Below are 18999 nucleotides of genomic sequence, written 5' to 3' on the forward strand. Positions count from 1 at the left end.
AACCGCATGACTCTCAGTTTAAAGTTGATTGCTACATCCTAGGATCTTGCAAACATGGACTATCAGGTAAGGCCCTTCTCCCCTCTCCAACGGCAGGTTGCTGACCCATACAGAATCGCGCAGGTTCCAAATTCGGTGGTGGAGGTGTTGCCTCGTCATCCGCGACCAACGCCGATCGCCGAGAGCGTCTGCGAAAGCTTGCGCTCGAGACCATCGACCTTGACAAGGACCCGTATTTCTTCAAGAACCACGTCGGGAGCTTCGAGTGTCGCCTGTGTTTGACAGTACATCAAAACGACGGATCATACCTGGCACATACACAGGGAAGGAAACATCAGACGAACCTAGCGCGCCGTGCTGCCAAGGAGCAGAGGGAAGGCAAGAAGGACGATGTTGGGCAGGCGGGTCTGCTCGCAGGCGTCCAAGTCAAGAAGAACGTCATCAAGATCGGGCGCCCAGGATACAGGATCACCAAGGTTCGCGATCCAGTTACGCGTCAGAATGGACTGCTCTTTCAGTTCCAATTTCCGGATATCACTCCGGGCACGGTCCCACGAGTCCGCTTCATGAGCGCGTACGAGCAGAAGATCGAGGAGCCGGATCCCAACTATCAGTACTTCATCGTCGCTGGAGAGCCGTACGAGACGGTGTCGGTCAAGCTGCAAGCTCGCGAGGTGGACAGGCGTGAAGGCAAGTTCTGGACATGGTTCGACGAGGACAACAAGGAATTTTGGTGCCAGGTTCTCTTCAAGACGGAGCGTGACGAGCGTTTTAGTGCAGTTCCTGGTCTGGCGCCTGGGCGCAAGTGAGCGAACGAAGGGGTCGAAAGCGGGTATAATGATATTGGGGTGCCGACCGAAGATGTTTTGTCCACTTCACTAGAGGTAAACTCCTTGATTGGCCTAGCAATATCTTTTCTGATCTCGGCTAGGAAATGCGTCAGATGGCTGATTCCTCAAGATATATTGGAAAGCGCTCAGTGGTTGGCTTGCGGGAAACACACTTCATGGCCCCCTTCGAGTAGGTAGTGTCTTACACAGTGTAATGGTTTTAATTGACAAGACCAAGCCCCACCAACATGCAGAATCCGTCTGTTTTGCTTGGACCTACTCTTTTCGATCTCCAACGACTTTGGCTTCTTCCCTCCCTCGAAGCACTTCAAGAAGCTAGTTCCTAATCCATCATCAACTGTACCTCCGAGCCCTAGTACAGGCCCCGCGGTCAGCCTATTCTGCGAGCGAAATCGGCCTGGTCGTTGTCGGCTTAGAGCCCGGTGAGGTTCTCAATCAACGTTCGCTTTGCTATGCTCCAGAATCGCAGCCTGCTCGCCAACTTCCGCCTTCTCCGCTTTCTAGACTCGGTAATGGGATGTGATGCTGCTTCCAAGTGCAAATACTCCCGAATGCGAATGCTCAATAGATTGCGAAAGATAGAGGCGCTCTATCCATGTTCGTCAGAATCAACACCGATTTGCCACCGAGGCCAGCAGAAGTCTCGACCATCGCTGATAACGAGTACCGAACACCCGAGTTCTCGCTTTGCTGTGGAGATGCTGCTCGAGATGAGGGCATGGTCCGTCTCCGGTAATAGTGTTGGAGAGTGCTGCAGCGACACCTCGTCCAATCATTTCGTTGCCTCTCGATGGGGTCATCTGACATGTTTGGAAGGCGCGATACGGCACCCTGAAGGACCGAAGACGCAACGGGAATCCCTTTGCACCTGACCACCGGCGGGGATGCGTCTACGTTTTGATTCGCTGCGATGGCTCCATCCACTTAATGGCCCTGTTAAGGCTTCCGCCACACTGGGTTGCGTTCGGGTGGGATGCTACACACCTTTTCTGGGTGCGGAAAGCCACTCCTGAAGACCTTCAGCAGGTGAAGACTAGAGCCATGCTAGTGTCAAGTTGGCGGGACATGTATGGATGTGAGTGTGGACAGATGTTGCAGCTTAAAGCCTTTTAGCCGACTATTACACAAGCATGTGTCCAGGGATAGCTACTGCGCTAACGGATTCCCCCAGTGTACTTGATACTGAGCATAGGCGGCCGCTTTGAGATGAAGGCCAAGTATCCGCTACATTCAAAAACAATGTCACTATTACCTCACTGTCGGCGGGCGTAGGTCCTACGGAACGAGCCGGCCAAAGCAGGTTGCTTCACCGCCGAAACTGTACGACATCGTCTACCGAGTGCTCTACAGAGGTCAACCCAGCCATAGCTCGGAAGACGTGCTACAGCCTCCACATCTTCTGCATATGCCGGTGGTCATACAACACGCCAAGCACACTTCTCCCGCCCTTTGGTACTTTGAAACAATCCCCGGTGGCAGGCTTCCTCCGACTGGCCCAGTAGAGGCGAACTCGTTTCTCTTCACTCTTTAGCGGCATGCCCGCGGTATCACGCTCTCAAGCTCCTGAGGTCGCAACCCAGGCAGCTGGCTCTGCAACCCGGCCGTTACCTTGGTAGCACCCATATCAGATGACCAAGCTGCTGGGGGCATGCCGTCAATCACAGTGCTGCGCCAAGTGGCGAAGGCTATCCATCCGCGGGATATACGGTCGACCGTTTCAACCGCCCATCGACTAGGCTGCAATTAAGGTAGTGCGGCAGTAAACGGGGTAAGTAACGGATAAGAAGCAAACATTACGACGCCTGGCGATGGAACTGTGCACAGCTTTCTAAGTTTACCGTAACATCACAGTTCCGTTCAGTCAAGCATCCACTTGCGGAGGTCGTCTTATCCAGCCGAGAACATGGAGGATATGCCCTCCATTGAGCGACGTCCCCAGGGCCTATCAAGGCACGATAGACGGAGGAGCGATCAACACTGACTCCTTCCATTCTAGCAAGGATGTGAAGAGAGCCTCTGTGGCTATCCTTGCGACCCTTAACCGGCCATCAGTGGCCATGGCCTCTTAGCACATCACGCGGCTTTCATCCCAGTCTATCGGTCCGTTTAGCAGAGAAACTCGTCTCTATAGCCGCCCAAGTTAGACACAGAAGACGACTACTTTGGCTGCTTTGATGGGATCCAGAACCCGCCCACCCGCAATCACCCGCTAGGTTCTGAAGGATTGACTTGACTCTAGTCTATCTGCTTGCGGTCGTTAGAATTGTCCGATGCCCACCGGGGTCTAGCGGCGTGGGCGGCCAGATTGAGCTTGCTCGACGACCCTGCAGACCAGCATATGCGAAAGCCGAGAACTGAGACATGATGTGGAACCACGGTTGCACAGCCCCCCGCGAACGCGTCCCGATGCCATGACGCGCCCGATTGTGGGCGGGTCTGTACCGTATTAGTTGCTTGAACAGTAGTCTAACCTCCGTTTAGACATTGGATTGAGCGTCGAAGGACAGGCCCGGTTTTCGTCGCGGGCCATGGCTAGCGGTGCTTCAGCTTTCTAGTCAGTTTAGGGAGAAAGCTTCCTCGATGCCGACCTCCTGTTGTGGTAGATCTGTCCATTTCTTTGCAATGGCTTCGCCTTTTACGTTTCTTAACTCTCTTTCCGCCGGGCAAGGTCGTCAATATTGGAAGGACACTAAACCTACAGGGCGGCATGGCGTCCCAAGCCCCTACGGTGGCGCTCGCAGCGGAAGCGCTGCAAGGTTAGGCATGATGGAAATCAGCACGGACACTCCAAGGTTCGTGATGGACCGCGGGGAACGGGACGTCTTGTGGAACGGATCGCCCTCTTGAGTTCAAACCTTGTGTCCACACAGAGCGGGATTAGGTAGTGAAGGTCTTCTGTGGTAAATCCAGAGCTCTCTGGCGGGCAGGGTATGAAGCCCGGAATCACGGAATCGCTTCGACTGCCGTTCAGCTGCACCGCTCAGTCAGGCTGGCAAGCTGCTATGACTGACGGCGGCGCCCTGCAGCAATGTGCCCAGCCAGGAAGATGGATTGCGCAGCAACCGCGGGCGTAGATTGGCCGGCATCGCGGGGATCGTCGCCGTCCCCCAGAAGGTCGGCAAGATGCGAATAGGCAGCGGGCCTCTCAATCGGCCAGGGCTTGGTCTTCCAGAATTAATACAGCCAACTGCTCCATTCGGCTGCTGCGGCAAGCATCAGCGGGAGGAGGACTGCCCAGCGCCATCATTCCATTGCTTCGGCGCGGAGCTGGGCTCAAGAGCAGTCAGCCGATACGAGCGCGCAATGGTCGAATGCATGCATTACGGCCGCTTATCCACTCTGTCGTAGGCTTCCTGCAGGCGGAGGGCAAGGCAGTGATTGATTCGACGGGATGCGCGCTCAATCAGCATCGAGCTGTGCGCGTGAGTGGTGGACATGGGAAGCAGACGCGACGGCCGGCACGCCCCCAGCCGCTTCTGTGCTAGGGGCGCCCGAAGGGGCATGGCCGGGGAGGAAGCGTCAGTGAAGCAGGCCTGGCATCGTTTCTCGTGGAGCGCATGAAGCAGCAGCGGAGCTTGGACGCCTCTATCGAGATCCGAGCCAGCGGTCACTATCTGCTGCACGTAAGAAGCTCGTATGCAGTCAAAGCCACCGGGGGCCCAGCAGGCGTGAGTCTTGCCCACACGCCGCTCGTGCGCGTGGATCAGCTCCATACAAGCCGCGGAGACGCTCCTCCAGCCCGTCGCATCACATTGCAGCGTGCCAGCTCCGCCGTGGAGTGCCATCGTCGCCGCCCGCCCATTTGTTGGCTAGGCGATTGCAGCCTGCCGTTAGCTGTGCGTTTGCGGGCCGAGAGCTGGGGGGGGCAGGCCTTTTATCGCGCGTCCCCAAGGCCTGTGCCCGCTGCCCAAGCCCGTCCCGCCGCCTGCTCGTGAGCACTTGTACAAATCTACTACTGGCTCGTCCGGGCTAGACGGCCGCCTGCCACCAGCCAGAGCGCCAGCTCCCAGAGGTACGTCGCTCCGCACTCCACGCGTTCGTTCTCCGACCCAGCCCGGCCTCGGCGATCTCGCAGCTGTCGCCTGCGCGCCCGCCCCCAGGCCGCTGACGACTAGAATCCCTTACAGCGGCTGCCAGCAGCGCTGGTCGTGCATCGTTCGGCCGCCCTGCGCTCCCGTTCGTCATCCATCTTATCACCACCACTATATCGCCGCCGCTCACGTGGCGAGCCTTACTCACAGTCCGCTATTGCCATGGGAGCGTGCGCTCGCCCGCCTTCGACGTGCTGACTTGCTTTGGCGCAGCCTTCCCGAGCCTTACCACGGCGATCCGCGACCCATCACCGCTGCCTCCCACCCACTACTCGCCCTTCCGCTGCGCTGCGCCGCCTCGTCCTCGCGCCTGTGGTCGTGCTACCGACCCTGCCGGCCTTGCATATCGCACCGCGCGCGCTGCCCGGCACATCACCGGCCTCGCTGCGACGAACTGGAGTGGACGGGCGCCCGGATCTCGCTCGGGTGCGTGCAGCTCGCCTTCGCGTCGACGCTGCTCCCACAGCCAAACCGACCTCACGTCCCAACCCACCGCATGTCCGCGCCGCACCCCGCCACTGCCACTGCCACTACCACCCCAGCCTTGCGCTCTCGCCATTAACCCAAGGCGCCGCCGATTGGCCCTCCCGCGAGCTTCACGACCGTCTCCGGAGCTGGCCGCCAGTTCGGCCGCTCGCTCGCTCCTTGCGACGGTTGGAATGTACTCAATGCATCCAGTCCCGGCCTTGTCAAACGGCGGCATCGCGAACGGCATCATGGACCCCTCGGGCACCATCAATCCGGCTGCGCTGAACTCAGCAGGTACGCGAATAGCTTCCCTAGGTCGCGGGCGCAGGGCCCGCCGCCGTCGCACGACCCCATCAAAAGCCGTCGCGGGAAATAACAGTGGCCGGCTTGCGCATCTGTTACATCCGCCGCAACTGCCCGCTGGTATGGATTTTGCTAACTCGTTCTGCCAGGTGTACTCGTAAGCCCTCCGCAGGCCGTCGCACAGCAACAGTCGCGAGGCATCAAACGCAGCCGCTCGCCAGAAAACAGCTATGCCGAAGTGCTGCCCGGAGAGAACGGCGACGGAGGTATGTATATCATCTCGGGGGAGCCCCGACGCATCGCAAACCGGTGCGTTTGCAGAGACGATGCTAACGGCGAAATGCAGATGAAGGCAAACCCAGAAAACGCGGTCGACCGCCCAAGACAGCAAAAGTCGCGTACACTGACAGTCCCAACCGCACATCGCAGCAGCCACCGACGCCCTCTCGATCAGTAGCAGCCCCACCAGTGCAAACTCCTCAATTGCCGAACGCGCCTCTTCCCCAAACTTCCCCATCCCAGGCGTCTCCTACAAAATCAACCCCCACCAAGTCTACAGTGATCAAGGCACTACCGACCGTCCGAGACCATACGACCGACCAGCTAAACGCGGAAGGCGACGAATACATACCGCGCGAGACAGACGAGGCAGGAGAGACAAAGGTGACGGCAACAGGCCACCCGCTTGGCGGAAGAGAATACCGTTGTCGCACGTTCTTCGTGCCTAACCGAGGAGACAAGCTGTTCATGCTCGCAACTGAATGTGCTCGCGTCCTAGGCTATCGGGACTCGTACCTCCTTTTCAACAAGAACCGTTCGCTCTACAAGATCATTGCTACCCAGGCAGAGAAGGACGACCTGATCCATCAAGAGATTCTGCCGTACTCATACCGTTCTCGCCAGATCGCCATTGTAACAGCACGGTCCATGTTCAGGCAATTCGGAAGCAGGCTCATCGTAAACGGGAGACGAGTCCGCGACGACTACTGGGAGAGCAAAGCTAGGAAGCAGGGATTTACCGAGGAAGACGCGGCAGGAGAAAAGAGGCCCGGTGCGGCGAGAGCAAGAGAAGCGGCAGCAGCTGAAGCCAGCCACGCCGGTGGGCATATGACATTTGCGCATACCGGATCGTACACTGGCAGAATAGACCCGGACTACCTAGGGTCGTCGGCCGCGAATCCATTGCACCCATTTGGAGGCCTAACTCCCGCTCCTGGAGCGATGCCGGCAGCAAATGTCGAGCCATTTGATAACCGCACCACGACGGATTTGCAGCCTCGGGATTATAGCAGCGTGCAGCGACCACGACACGAGATATCCGGTGTGCCCTATCAAGACGTCACCCGGCCCACCCCTTCCGGCGAGATTATGAATCAAGCATCCCAGACCGTGGAGTTCAACAAGCAGCTTGAGCAGCAGAGGAAGAATCGCAAGGAATATCTGGACAATTACTGGGCTCGACCGCATGAGCCCGCTCAGGTTGACCGCCCAGGAACGGCAGAGGCGAACAACGTGCCACCTGTCTCGCAAGCCGTACAGTCTCCTCGCGTTTCCTCCACAAATGCAGTTGTTGGTGCCGGACAGTATTCCATGGCGGCTCAGACCCCGCAGCGACCAGGCCAAGCAATGGGACCCCAGTCATACAGACCCCAGCCTCATCCCCAGAGCGCTATGGTGCCTTCGCCCATGGCTCCCCAACACACCCCTCTACGGTCCGATCAGATGCACCGACGACCACCAAGCATGGCTATGCCCCAAGGAATGACGCCAGGAATGGCCCCGGCCGGAATGCTTCCCACGATTGGTCAAAATCCGGGCCACGGCTACCCTCCCCCACACATGTGGGCACAGGGTCCTCCGCAGCCATCTCCACTATCGCAACAACACAACATGCAGCAATATGCTCGACCCCCGCAGCAATCCCCTCATCCGCAACAGTCGCCTATGCACGCTTCGCCACAGCTTCACCACGTTCAAAGCAGCGGCTCGATGCACGGTACGCCTGTACAGCAATACCAGACCATGGCCGCGATGGGAGATTCAGGATACCCAGCTATGGGTCAAAATCCGTATCAGCCGAGCCCAAGTCCTCATCAGTTCATGCAACATCAGAGTACCGCCGCGCAGCAGCCCGGTATGCCGGGATGGGCGCCGGGGCAGGCGCCTCAGCAAGGGTGGCAATCATACTGAAAACCTAGCGATCAACGCCGTCGACCTTTTATCACTTGCGGCCGCGAAAGTGGTTGAAGCATATCGGGCTGCTCGTTCCGGTCGCCTTTTACGGCGACTGAGTCCCCTACCTAGGCGCCGTGAGAGGCGCAACTAGCGACTGCGCTGCCTGCGGGTCTTAACTGACCTAGGGAACGCCGTGGGACATACAGGCATTGGTTGGCCCATTGGAAGGATCCTCGGCCCGGCACATTTCCCATTCCCCTTTCTTCATACTGTACACTAAGCTCGCATTCTACCCTCGCCTTGCCATCTTCTCTACGGTGTCCTTCACTTGCGACGGAACAGCGTCGATCAAGGTCGGCTTATTCCCCGCTCTCATCGAAACACAAGCAACGAGTACCCTCTACGACGCATGCGAGATGAGCCGACTACGTCAAATTAACGAGGAGCGAGTGGACATGCGGGCACCGAGTACGTCTTTTGGCACACGGCGGCACACGAGGCACACTAGAGGTTTCATCCTCTTATACCATTTCGGTTGGACTTTCCTTCAGAGTTTCAAGTCTTTGCTACTTTCGCTGCGCACGCATGCATTGCATTTACGCCCCGATTTACGCCGTTCGCTTGCTATGTTTTGCATCGTGCGGTTCTTCCCGTGTTGGAGTTTTGCATTGCATGGATATGGCTGCGGGCTTTGGGCCCCTTTGGTACCCTTTCGTATTTCGAGTTCTGCATGGTCGTTTCGAGGCACTTCATGGCACCTTTTCGATTTGCGCCAGACTGCAGTTTGTCACTACCCCTTTCGTCATACCCCTCATCTCATTGGTGGCTGGAGCGCTGTTTCCCCTGATTCCCCCAGAGTCCCCATTTCCTTTCTTTCCTCATTACATTGCTGTTCTCCCAGCCTTTTCTTTGCTCGGACAGTTTTCATCAACACTGCATATCGGGTTTTGGGCGGCACACACACTATCCAGGGCTGTGCGGGCAAAGGTCCTGGATAGCATACAGGCATGGTTCAGAATTTGTGGGAAATCACACAGTAGTATGGTAACAGCAAGGACATGGACATGCATTGCTGGAGGTTTCTTTAACCTTCCCCTAATATTAATACTATTCTTCCCCCTTGGAACCTCGCATTTCAAACATATCCTTAACGCCTTGGACGTTATACGTATATCAGGCTATAGTATAAGGTTTGGGGGCCGTCTGGCGGGTTTCGTATCTCGAAACCAGCGGATGCTTGCTTGCTGCTTGCTGGGCTGACTGCGCGCGTTCGCAGCGGTTCGCAGCTTTGCGCGTGGCAGCGTGGCAAATGTCTTGCCTGGTGGCCGTGGTGGGCGGCTGAGGCCAAATCTGCAGCTGCCTTCACACAAAGCTGGGGTGCAGCAGCATATGCAACACAGCACGGTCGTTCGTTCGCTGCTGGCCGCAGCTCGGGTCTGCCCTGTCCTGTCCTGCATGCTTTGACGTGACCTGAGTGACGTGACGTGACGTGTGCGCAGGGAACATGGGTCTTCAGCTTCAGCAACCAAGCAACCACAGATCTGAGAACGCTTGGGCCATGGACTGAGCTCGCGTATCTGGGCCGAGCGGAGCGGAGGAGGGAGGAGAGGAGACGGGGTCTGGCCCGCTGCGGCGCGCTGGCGTCGAGTAGAAGCGCTTTTTTCTGGGGCCGCCCCCCGGGTGATGGGCTGAGATGGTGTCACTTTACTTCGCCGACGCGCGGTTGACGTTTTGACATCTGCGCTTTTGCCCTGCGTCCGTCCGGTCGGCCCAACATGGCTGCGAGCGGGGTGAGAAGCGCGCTAGAATCCCCTCTCCCTCCAGCCAGACACATGGAAGAGCAGTTGCTGAATTACTTGTTCTCCTCTCCTCCCGTCCCCGCTAAAAGGGTCAGAAGATGCTTCTCGCAGCTTCCATTCCGCGGTACGCTAGCGACCATCGCATCGCATCGCTTACACACGAGATCCCGAGCTTTCTTGCTCAGGCGCCCCGAGTCTCAATTAATCCTCTTTGCGAAATATCACTCGCAGCACCAGTTCTCGCGATGCAGGGAAAAAGTCCTCGTCAGGTGGTGGAATAGCACGAGTGCTGGCTTAGAGGAATGACTGCTTTGGGTAGGGCTGTTTGAGCCTCAGCTCGCTCGGGTAGGTGTTCCGTCCATACACAGACGGCTGTTGGCGAGAAGACGGCGCAGAGCGGGTCGGTAAGGCAGTGTTTGAGGCTTGTGAGCGTGAGGGAGGCGAGATGGGTTTTTAGGAGGTATGTAGGGTTAGTGGCTCGGTATGTTGGACCGAGCCGAAGTGATTCTAGAAGATCTAAGATCTCGCGAGCACATCTTCATTGTTTAGTGGGTGAATCATTGGGGTTCCGTGCGCGGACTCAGGCAGCAGAAGCATGGCTTGCTTTGCGGGAGCGGAAAAGAGGAAGGAAGGAAGGAGCAGACCTCAGCTTAGGTTGGAAGGATGCCGAGGCTGTGGCCGTGATGGTTCATCAGCTGTAATTTACCTTCGTCTGGCAGTACTTCCGAGCTGCGAGATCTCACCAGGGGGTCTTTTCCAGTCCAGATCGAATCTTGACTCTTCAGAGGCCCGTATGTTGATATTGAGCGATTGATGCCGAGGACTAGGTATAGAGTTCAGGGCAGTGGCTTTTGTTATGCAATGGAAGTAGGCAGGAGGGCAAGCACTTAAGGTTTGATTCCGTACAGGGGTTCTCAGAGCGGATATTCTGTGATTACCTGGGGCGTAGCTATTTACCCTCATCATAGGAGAACCCCATGCAAAGCCCGAGCGCGCAGCTAGGTTGGCGGCCGTTCTGCGAACTCCGGAGTACACACCTATGCGTTGGGCTGCGAGATTCCGATTCGGGCCAGGGTGCGAAATCGAGGCTAGGGATTTAGAGTTTCGACATTGACTCGAGCAGGTACGCGATGCTTTATGTATGCGAGGGGATAGGCTGTCGTCACATTGCATTGCGCAAGTAATGCGCCCGACGAACGTCCGATTTGCATTGAAAGGATTCTTCAATAATGGAGCTTTTCGAATGCGAACGCGAGGAATGCAAGATGCAAGAAGGATTATCGTGCGACGGAGATTAATACAGGCTGGTGAATGGGAGAGCTACCTAATGCATGCTGACACTTCAGAAGGTGAGAGATGGGATAGCTGAGGGATTGGGTGCTGGGGCGCTTCAGGATGCCAAATGCTTGGGAAGAATTGCATCTTGTTTAGTACCCTAAGGGACCCCCAGGCCATTTCTACCTCGTGCGCTATTTGCACGCTCAGCGAACGATTCTGGTCATGTACTAGATTCTCCTATTCACCATATATCGAAAGCCCTCTCTCTATGTCGGGGAAATACAACCGCAAGGGCGGGACATACAGGCTCATGCTAACAGCTGGAAAGAGATACACACATACAAGCTCACGGCAGGCTCAATCGCTCCTCGAATTTTGAGTTGGGGCGACGTTGCCTATCGCATAGGCAGGTCGCTCTTCGACTCGAAGCTGTACCTCAGCCACTCGCCCACAGCCCTCAAGCTCTCCCACCTCACGCTCTCATCCGCCTCCTGCATGAGCTCCATGACCCGGCCCTTCAGCCCCAGCTTCTCAAGTTGGTATCTCTTCTCCGGCACCTCCTTGACCAGGCATGCCACGTCATTGCAGCCAATAGCCAGCACTTGCTTGTCGTTATCCCAGCTCTTGGATAGGATCTCGGCGAGCTTGCGGGGTAGTTCGCCCTTGTTCTCTTCGAGGATACGACGTGCGTTTTCGCGCCAGAAGGTCTGGTTGCGGTGTGGCGGGGACCAGCGGAGGTGACCGGAGTGTACTTCTGCAGCGTACTCGTCAAAGGTCGTTTGTGTATTTGTGTAGTCCTCTAGCAGCTCGGTGAGGGCTTGAAGATCTTCAAGGGCATCCTGATCGGCTAAGTGGCGCGATTTCAGGCTTCCAAGGAGGGAGGGAAGACGGGCGAGGACGGCGGCGGGTAGGAGCGTTTGGCGGTTGCTAGTGAGGAGGTTTAGAAGGGTTGAGAGGAGAAGGCGGGTGGTCTTCTCCTTCGGCGACAGACGCAGGAGGTGGGTGTAGAGAATTACTATGTCGTGCTCACTGTAAAGGGTCAGCGATAAACTAAATGCGTCTGAAAAGAGCTATGCGTACTCTTGCAGACCGTCTCCCACAAGCTCGCCCTCAAAGCTCAGTTGCCAAACCACTAGTAGCACATGGTAAAGAAGCTGCAGGCCAACACCTCCAGTAAGACCTTCAGGCACGCTGCGGATACTACCTCCCCCACTCCAAAGCGTTGAGTCCTGGTCCTTGCTTGCGCCGGATGCGGCGCGGAGAATGTCGAAGAGGGGATCCAATGTCTCTTTCCTTTGCTTCCAGAACAACTGTCTCGCCTTCTTGGTCCGCAAAACAGCCGAGTATTCCTGCACCGCAATGTCCTGCAGACCCGCATCGGAGCTCACGGCAAGCGCCGAGAGATACTTGTAGAGCTGGGGTAGAGCTTCGTCGATCTGGGACACGTTCTTGATAGGGTGTGTGAGGGTGTAGGCAAGGAACTTGGAGAGGACCGAGGATGCGAGCAGCGGGATAGGGTCTTCGGGGTTCGGTGAAGCCTTCAGTAATGGTAGGAAAGGCTTGAAGGGCTCTGGGTGCTGTGCAAGAGCTGCTGTGAGGCTGGGTATATCTGGAGTGAGTTAGCTCTGAGCTCCGCAAGGCGCAATGCGTTGGAAGCAGCCGCATTACCATTAATGAGATCCTCCATCAATACCAGCATGTACTGCACGATGTCCTGGCGCTTGGATGCAGCCTCAAAGATGCTCTGTGACTCGTTCCCACCCACCAACAGCGTCACGAAACTCTGCACGTCGCCCTCGATCCTTTGTTTCCGCTCTTCTTTTCGCACCTTGTCAATGGATTTGATCTTCTGCAGGTCTGCGTCCGTGATGGTCTTGGCCCGCATTGCGCCCTCCCATGATATTGGCCGGGTGCGAATGTTGGCCTGGATGGTGAAGAGGTATGCCGGTGGATCGAGCGACATAGCGGCGGAGCTCCGCAGAGGGTGATGCTATGAGAGGGGAGCTAATGCGCTATGGTGCGGGCGGCGGTGGTGTTGAGGCTGGACGTGTTGCTTCTTCGTGCTATCAGAGCTGCACCCTCCGTCGTCATCTGAAGCTCGGGCTAAGCTATCCATTTTGGGACTAGCGCCATTAGCGGACTGATATCTTGGCGTTGATTCTTCAGATTTTCGACAACCCCCGAGCGAAACACAAACACCGAGCCGTATTCGTGGGCCGGACATCCGAAACGATGGAGTACTTTAGTCTCAAGAGATCTAGCGTTGCCGACGGCGGCGCGCCTAATCTGTCCAGCAAGGTCTACGTACGGTCGACAAAGAGTGGCAAGGTGCAAAAGATCGTGAGGGAACTCTACTTGCGGCAAGACATTCCATGCTCGTCAAATCTCTGCAGAGCATGCCTGCAAATTGCGCCTACCGATTACAGCAAGAAAGGTTCGAAATCCCAGCTCACGTGAGAAAGCACAGCTAACTCGAGCAGTTGCGCCCTTCGTGCTCTCAGATACCCCGGCGGGGTCAAAAAATTTCCCAAATGGACAGTACCTGGTTCCTGATACGAATGCTTTCCTCACTGGCATGGATTTGTTTGAGGTGGAGACCGCGTTTCACGACGTTATCGTCCTACAGACCGTTCTGGAAGAAGTCAAGAACCGCTCATTACCGCTCTATCATCGCTTGATTGCCTTGACCAAGAATGAGGGAAAGCGCTTCTACGTCTTCTTCAACGAGTTCCGTCAGGAGACTCATGTAGCCCGAGAAGCTGGAGAAACCATCAATGATCGGAACGACAGGGCGGTTCGGAAGGCGGTTCAGTGGTACAACCAGCATATCAAGCAAGCCATCTCTGCGAGAAGCAGGAAGCAGACACGAGTTCCTTCGGTGGTCATGATCACCGATGACAGGGATAACCTGCGAAAGGCAAAGGCGGAGCAAATTCCGGCCATCACGCGTAGGCTCATACAAGTATATTCTATGGACATCACTGATTATGCGTAGTGGTCGACTTCGTCACCGGTCTCGAGAATGCGAACGAGCTGCTGGACATGATCAGCGCCGCGCAAGATCAAAGAGAAGTCAGGTCCAGGAAGACGGAGGTCTTCTATCCGGAATATTACAGCATATCGAAGATGATGACTGGAGTCAAAGCCGGTACCATGCATCAAGGCATCTTCAACGTCTCGCCATACAATTATCTGGAGGGTTCAGTCCATGTCCCAGCATTCGACAAGTCGCTCCTCATTCTCGGTCGAGAGAACGGTAATCGAGCCGTATCTGGAGATGTCGTCGTCGTCGAAGTACTTCCACAAGACCAGTGGAAAGCGCCGTCTACTAAGATCATCGAAGAAGAGACGTTGAACAAGAACGACAACCCCGATGTGGAAGATGGCGAGAACATCGTATCCGAGCGGGAACGAAAAGCTCTTCAAGAAGAGGTAAAGCGGGCACATGGCCAGAGCTCGGAAGGTAGGCCACAGCCGACTGCTCGGGTGGTTGGTATTGCCAAGCGAAATTGGAGACAGTACGTTGGGCACATCGACCGAGATTCCGTTCGGTCAACGTCCAAATCGAGCAGACAGCAGCAGATGGTTTTCCTGGTTCCCATGGACAAGCGCATACCAAAAATTAGGATACGAACTCGGCAAGCTGGAGAGCTCGTGGGACAGCGGATTTTGGCAACAATTGACTCTTGGGAACGAGACTCACGATATCCAGTGGGGCACTTCGTACGGTCACTCGGCGAGCTCGAATCTAAGGGAGCTGAAACTGAAGCTCTGCTTCTGGAATGGGATGTGCAGTATAAACCGTTCCCCAAGACGGTATTGGACTGTCTCCCAACTGAAGGACATGACTGGAAGGTTCCAGCTAGTCTCAACGATCCCGGATGGAGTGGCCGCAAAGACCTCCGAGATCTCTTAGTTTGCAGCATTGACCCACCCGGCTGCGTTGATATCGACGATGCACTTCATGCACGAAAGCTGCCGAACGGAAATTTCGAAGTTGGCGTACATATCGCCGACGTGTCGCACTTCGTCAAGCCGAATAACGCCATGGATAAAGAGGCCAGTCAGCGAGGAACGACTGTTTATCTTGTCGATAAGCGGATAGATATGTTACCAATGCTACTTGGAACGGACCTATGCTCGCTAAAGCCATACGTGGAACGATATGCCTTCTCTGTCCTTTGGGAGATCACCCCTGATGCGGATATCGTATCGTCGCAGTTTACCAAGTCTGTCATTCGTTCAAGAGAAGCCTTCAGCTACGAGCAGGCACAGATACGTATCGACGACAACTCCCAACAGGATGATCTCACGGCCGGCATGAGGACGTTGTTGATGCTCTCGAAGAAGCTAAAGCAGAAGCGGTATGATGCCGGCGCACTCAATCTTGCCTCTCCAGAAGTCAAGGTCCAGACCGAGTCTGAGACGTCTGATCCAGTGGACGTTCAGACAAAGAAGCTCCTCGACACGAACTCTCTCGTGGAAGAGTTCATGTTGCTTGCCAACATCAGCGTCGCAGCAAAGAATTACGAAGCATTCCCTCAAATGGCTCTCCTGCGTCGCCACGGCGCACCTCCGAAGACTAACTTTGAAGAGCTCGGCAACCAGCTCAAAGTCAAAAAGGGTCTTGAGCTGCGAACGGATAGCTCGAAGGCGCTTGCGGATTCCTTAGACACATGCGTAGACCCAAAGGAGCCGTTCTTCAACACGCTCGTTAGGATTATGGCGACGCGGTGCATGATGTCTGCAGAATACTTCTGCGCCGGCACCCAAGCATACCCAGAATTCAGGCATTACGGTCTTGCTAGCGAGATCTATACCCACTTCACATCGCCAATTCGCCGCTATGCCGACCTTGAAGCTCACAGGCAGCTTGCCGCAGCCATTGACTACGAGCCGCTTGATGCCTCCCTCCAATCTAAAGGGAAGCTTGAAGGTGTCTGCAAGAACATCAACGTGAGACACCGCAACGCGCAAATGGCCGGCCGCGCGTCTATCGAATACTACGTTGGGCAAGCGCTCAAGGGCAAGGACATTCAAGAAGAAGGCTTCATCATGAAAATCTTTTCGAACGGCTTTGTGGTATTTGTGCCACGGTTTGGTGTGGAGAGTTTGATAAGGTTAAGGGATTTGGCGACTCCAGAGCCGGAAGCGGATTTCGATGCGGAGAACTACATGCTCAAGATCAAGGGGGACGTGGGTAGGACCGTGGAGTTGTTCGAGAAAGTCATGGTGCGCATCACGGATGAGGTGGAGAAGACTACGGGCAAGAGAAAGGTTAGGTTGACGCTGGTTTGAGGGGGGATGAGCATGCAGTCTGGAGAGGGAATCGACCGCCGTGCTCATGGCTAGCTTCCTCCGGCACGATATGAGCAATATCCCAGAATGCAAAGGAAAGTCGAGGCTGAGGACTTTCACCTATCTCACATGGCCGGGTTCGATCCGAGACATGGCTTGCTGTTATCATCCATCCCCATACTCTTAAGCTCCCGAGACGTACACCCTTCATTCTCGTGCATTGCTCGCCATGGCTTCAATCCCTAAGGATCTCCAAAATCGATGTCGCACGACATAGGGAGATGATCGGACGCAATATCTGTATCCGCAAGCGAGCGTCAATGTGCAAGCCGTCCATCCAATGTTCTCCGCGTTTCGTAGCGTCATACAGGACGCCTTTGGGACTAGTCACAGGCATATACCGCGTGATTCAAGAAGCAAACCCACTTTCCAGGATCTGGCCCGCAAAAGGAACTATGGATCGCGAATACCAAGCCGATAGATCGCAGCGCCACTCGGGTGGGAAGCGACCGTTGGATGGCGAGATGTCTGCTGTTGGGTCGCAAATCGCTTCCTTATTGATTGAACGGCAGCCTTTGCGGTTGTCGCCGCCGAGGTTACCTGCCTTTTGCGGTGATGCATTCATTACTGCTCAGCTCAGACTTGACCCAGGAACGAACGGTCAAAGAGTACGCAATCCACGGGTTGATGCGCTGGGAAGCTACTCGGCATAGAGTACCTAGGCACGAAAACGCAGACGATCACGCGCCGAGGGATAGACTTCAGAGATGTCTTTGTTTGCTTTTGTGTTTCGGCGCGCGCGGCGCTTGGATACTTGGGCGTCAGTCGGAGATGCTCCGAAGTTGGGTGACACAGTAGACGGATCGGGTGGCACAGCGCTTGGCTATTGATCTATTGATGTATGCGGGTGCCAGATGTAGTCTGCATTGACTTCTCCAGTTGGAAATGATGATATGCAGTCGTAAGGGGGAAGAAGAGTGGCATTTGGTAGCGGAGATAGTCCCAGACTGAAGAATTGGTAGGGGCGAGCCACTGCCAAAGACGAAAGCACATCCGCTTCACTCCGAGGTTAGCAGACCACGCGAACGCACGTGTCGAACCCAATGGTGAGCGCTGACTGTATCCAATATTCCATCCGCATATCGACAAGACCGCGTGAGTGTCGCTAAACGCAATCATGTCTGACATGTTGGGCAACAACCTGATAGCTCGCATCCTATCCGACCTCCACGCCCTCTGGAGAAACTCGGTCTATCTCGAGACGAACTACAGCGAGACCTCGCCATCGTTCCTAGCAGCCGAGAAATTGAAGGGGCGGAGTAAAGACAGGTACTCTATATGAAAGGGCGCCTGGGATATAAGACCTTGTTGAAGGAGCAGAAGCAGAACCACAGAACGACAGATCTGTGTGTAACGGGGTAATTCCGGCGCAAAGGGACGTCAGATCCGGCTGCGGTCGCACTGATCGCAACGGCTTACCGCGACCCCACTTGGAACCTTCTGCAGCAGCTGCTGCAGCAATATTCATCTAATGGTTATTTGCCCGATGGCGGTTGTACCGCAGCTGCGGACGCGGTTATATTGCTGCTTCGTATGACGCCCCCCACGCCGAGTTATTGAAGGAGGGGTAACACGAACGTGCAGGATGTGATGGAATGTCTGGCACGGCGGCTGGAAGAATAGGAAGAGAGGAGGCATCAGCAGACCCTGAGGTTGATAGAAGATACGGGCGCACCCGGAAGCGGGGCGACGTAGCGCTCCGAAGAGAACCGTCTGGTGCCGTAGGTGGGTTGGATACCTAATAGGGAGAGTCAGGGGCTTGCTTGCTTGCTGCTGCTGCTTCACCGTCCCGCGAACGCCCCGGTCAGCGGCGGGGACACCACCTCCAACACGAAGCGAAGCGCATGTTACACAAGAGTTCGTATTGTAGCGACTCCCCATCGGCATTTCAGGAAGAAAGCGCACTTGACGATGTTAATTCCCGGGATCTGTATACTGGCGCGGCGCCACATGGTCCCTTGCGGGTGCTTTTGACCGTTTGATGCCGGGAACAAGGTAGAATTAAGGTCTGGGGTATCGTATCATAGTCTTCCGCAGCAGCAGCCACGAACACACCGATGAAGAATCCAAGAGGAATATCAAAGGAGCTTGCTTATTATTGCAACTGCCTCATCCGGCGCTGTGAACGAGAAAGCGAGACCTCGGGAGGTAGCGCATATGGTCGGCTGATGTGAGAGGAAACCTGAGGAGCTTCATCACGTCTTGACCCGTGACGGTTCGCACGGCAAGTATATAGGATAGAGTACGTAGGCCCTGGTGTGCTTTGAAATGCGCATCGGATTTTAGACTTGGATTCGGCTTTCGAGGCCGGAAGCGAGCTGAAGTCCTTGAATTTGCCCCCCAGGCTAGACATCGTGACGCCAGGCCTCGAAGCTGGAAAGGCTGGACGTCCTGAGGGATGAGGGTGAGGGGCCCCATCCGCGGCGTGATTGGCGGAGCGAAGATTTGCTCCTCTGCACGTCACAGCATAATTTCTTGACGACCTTCTCTTTTCTATCTAGCCGGGGACGACAGCGCTGAGCTGAGCTGAGCTGGAGAACAGCGCATGCGCTCTTTTCTCCTTCCCCAGCAAAAAGCAATGCTCTCCGCACAGTGACGCGGGAAAAGCAAGCCTGAGGGGTTTTCTCAAGAGGTTTCGAGACTCAGCGCTTCGCAGACGAAGGATTGCGAAGCAAG

General features: G+C 55.8%; 5 protein-coding genes across 5 annotated transcripts; 3 read left to right on the top strand and 2 right to left on the bottom strand.

Moving 5' to 3' along the window:
- Positions 1-54: 54 nt before the first annotated feature.
- On the top strand, positions 55-809 carry BU26DRAFT_557357 (uncharacterized protein; the record flags this gene model as incomplete). Its single annotated transcript, XM_033832446.1, has 2 exons — positions 55-66; positions 114-809. 2 exons carry the CDS (start codon positions 55-57, stop codon positions 807-809), a joined length of 708 nt encoding a protein of 235 aa, XP_033690860.1.
- Positions 810-4171: 3362 nt separating this feature from the next.
- On the bottom strand, positions 4172-4636 carry BU26DRAFT_557358 (uncharacterized protein; the record flags this gene model as incomplete). The annotated part of the gene is made up of 1 exon (XM_033832447.1): positions 4172-4636. One exon carries the CDS (start codon positions 4634-4636, stop codon positions 4172-4174), a length of 465 nt encoding a protein of 154 aa, XP_033690861.1.
- Positions 4637-5183: 547 nt separating this feature from the next.
- On the top strand, positions 5184-8188 carry BU26DRAFT_9950 (uncharacterized protein). Its single transcript, XM_033836581.1, has 3 exons — positions 5184-5704; positions 5863-5979; positions 6060-8188. The coding sequence occupies exons 1-3, from the start codon at positions 5602-5604 to the stop codon at positions 7901-7903; spliced, it is 2064 nt and encodes a 687-aa protein (XP_033690862.1). The 5' UTR covers positions 5184-5601; the 3' UTR covers positions 7904-8188.
- Positions 8189-11066: 2878 nt separating this feature from the next.
- Positions 11067-13026, bottom strand: BU26DRAFT_471760 (ATPase, V1 complex, subunit H). Its single transcript, XM_033825399.1, has 3 exons — positions 12634-13026; positions 12046-12574; positions 11067-11994 (listed from the first exon to the last, which is right to left on the bottom strand). The coding sequence occupies exons 1-3, from the start codon at positions 12926-12928 to the stop codon at positions 11361-11363; spliced, it is 1458 nt and encodes a 485-aa protein (XP_033690863.1). The 5' UTR covers positions 12929-13026; the 3' UTR covers positions 11067-11360.
- A 171-nt stretch (positions 13027-13197) lies between these two features.
- Positions 13198-16263, top strand: BU26DRAFT_526506 (ribonuclease R; the record flags this gene model as incomplete). The annotated part of the gene is made up of 3 exons (XM_033830707.1): positions 13198-13399; positions 13446-13913; positions 13961-16263. 3 exons carry the CDS (start codon positions 13198-13200, stop codon positions 16261-16263), a joined length of 2973 nt encoding a protein of 990 aa, XP_033690864.1.
- Positions 16264-18999: the final 2736 nt, after the last annotated feature.

This window comes from Trematosphaeria pertusa, assembly GCF_010094035.1.
Source record: "Trematosphaeria pertusa strain CBS 122368 unplaced genomic scaffold BU26scaffold_1, whole genome shotgun sequence".
NCBI lineage: Eukaryota > Fungi > Ascomycota > Dothideomycetes > Pleosporales > Trematosphaeriaceae > Trematosphaeria > Trematosphaeria pertusa.

Bases quoted from the DNA above. Each gene is read 5' to 3' on its own strand.
- BU26DRAFT_471760 (XM_033825399.1), bottom strand. From the start codon at position 12,928: ATGTCGCTCGATCCACCGGCATACCTCTTCACCATCCAGGCCAACATT. The intron at 12,575-12,633 runs GTAATGCGGCTG...AACTCACTCCAG, and splicing joins GATGGAGGATCTCATTAATG to ATATACCCAGCCTCACAGCA. The intron at 11,995-12,045 runs GTACGCATAGCT...GACCCTTTACAG, and splicing joins GTGGGAGACGGTCTGCAAGA to TGAGCACGACATAGTAATTC.
- BU26DRAFT_9950 (XM_033836581.1), top strand. From the start codon at position 5,602: ATGTACTCAATGCATCCAGTCCCGGCCTTGTCAAACGGCGGCATCGCG. The intron at 5,705-5,862 runs GTACGCGAATAG...TCGTTCTGCCAG, and splicing joins GGCTGCGCTGAACTCAGCAG to GTGTACTCGTAAGCCCTCCG. The intron at 5,980-6,059 runs GTATGTATATCA...GGCGAAATGCAG, and splicing joins CGGAGAGAACGGCGACGGAG to ATGAAGGCAAACCCAGAAAA.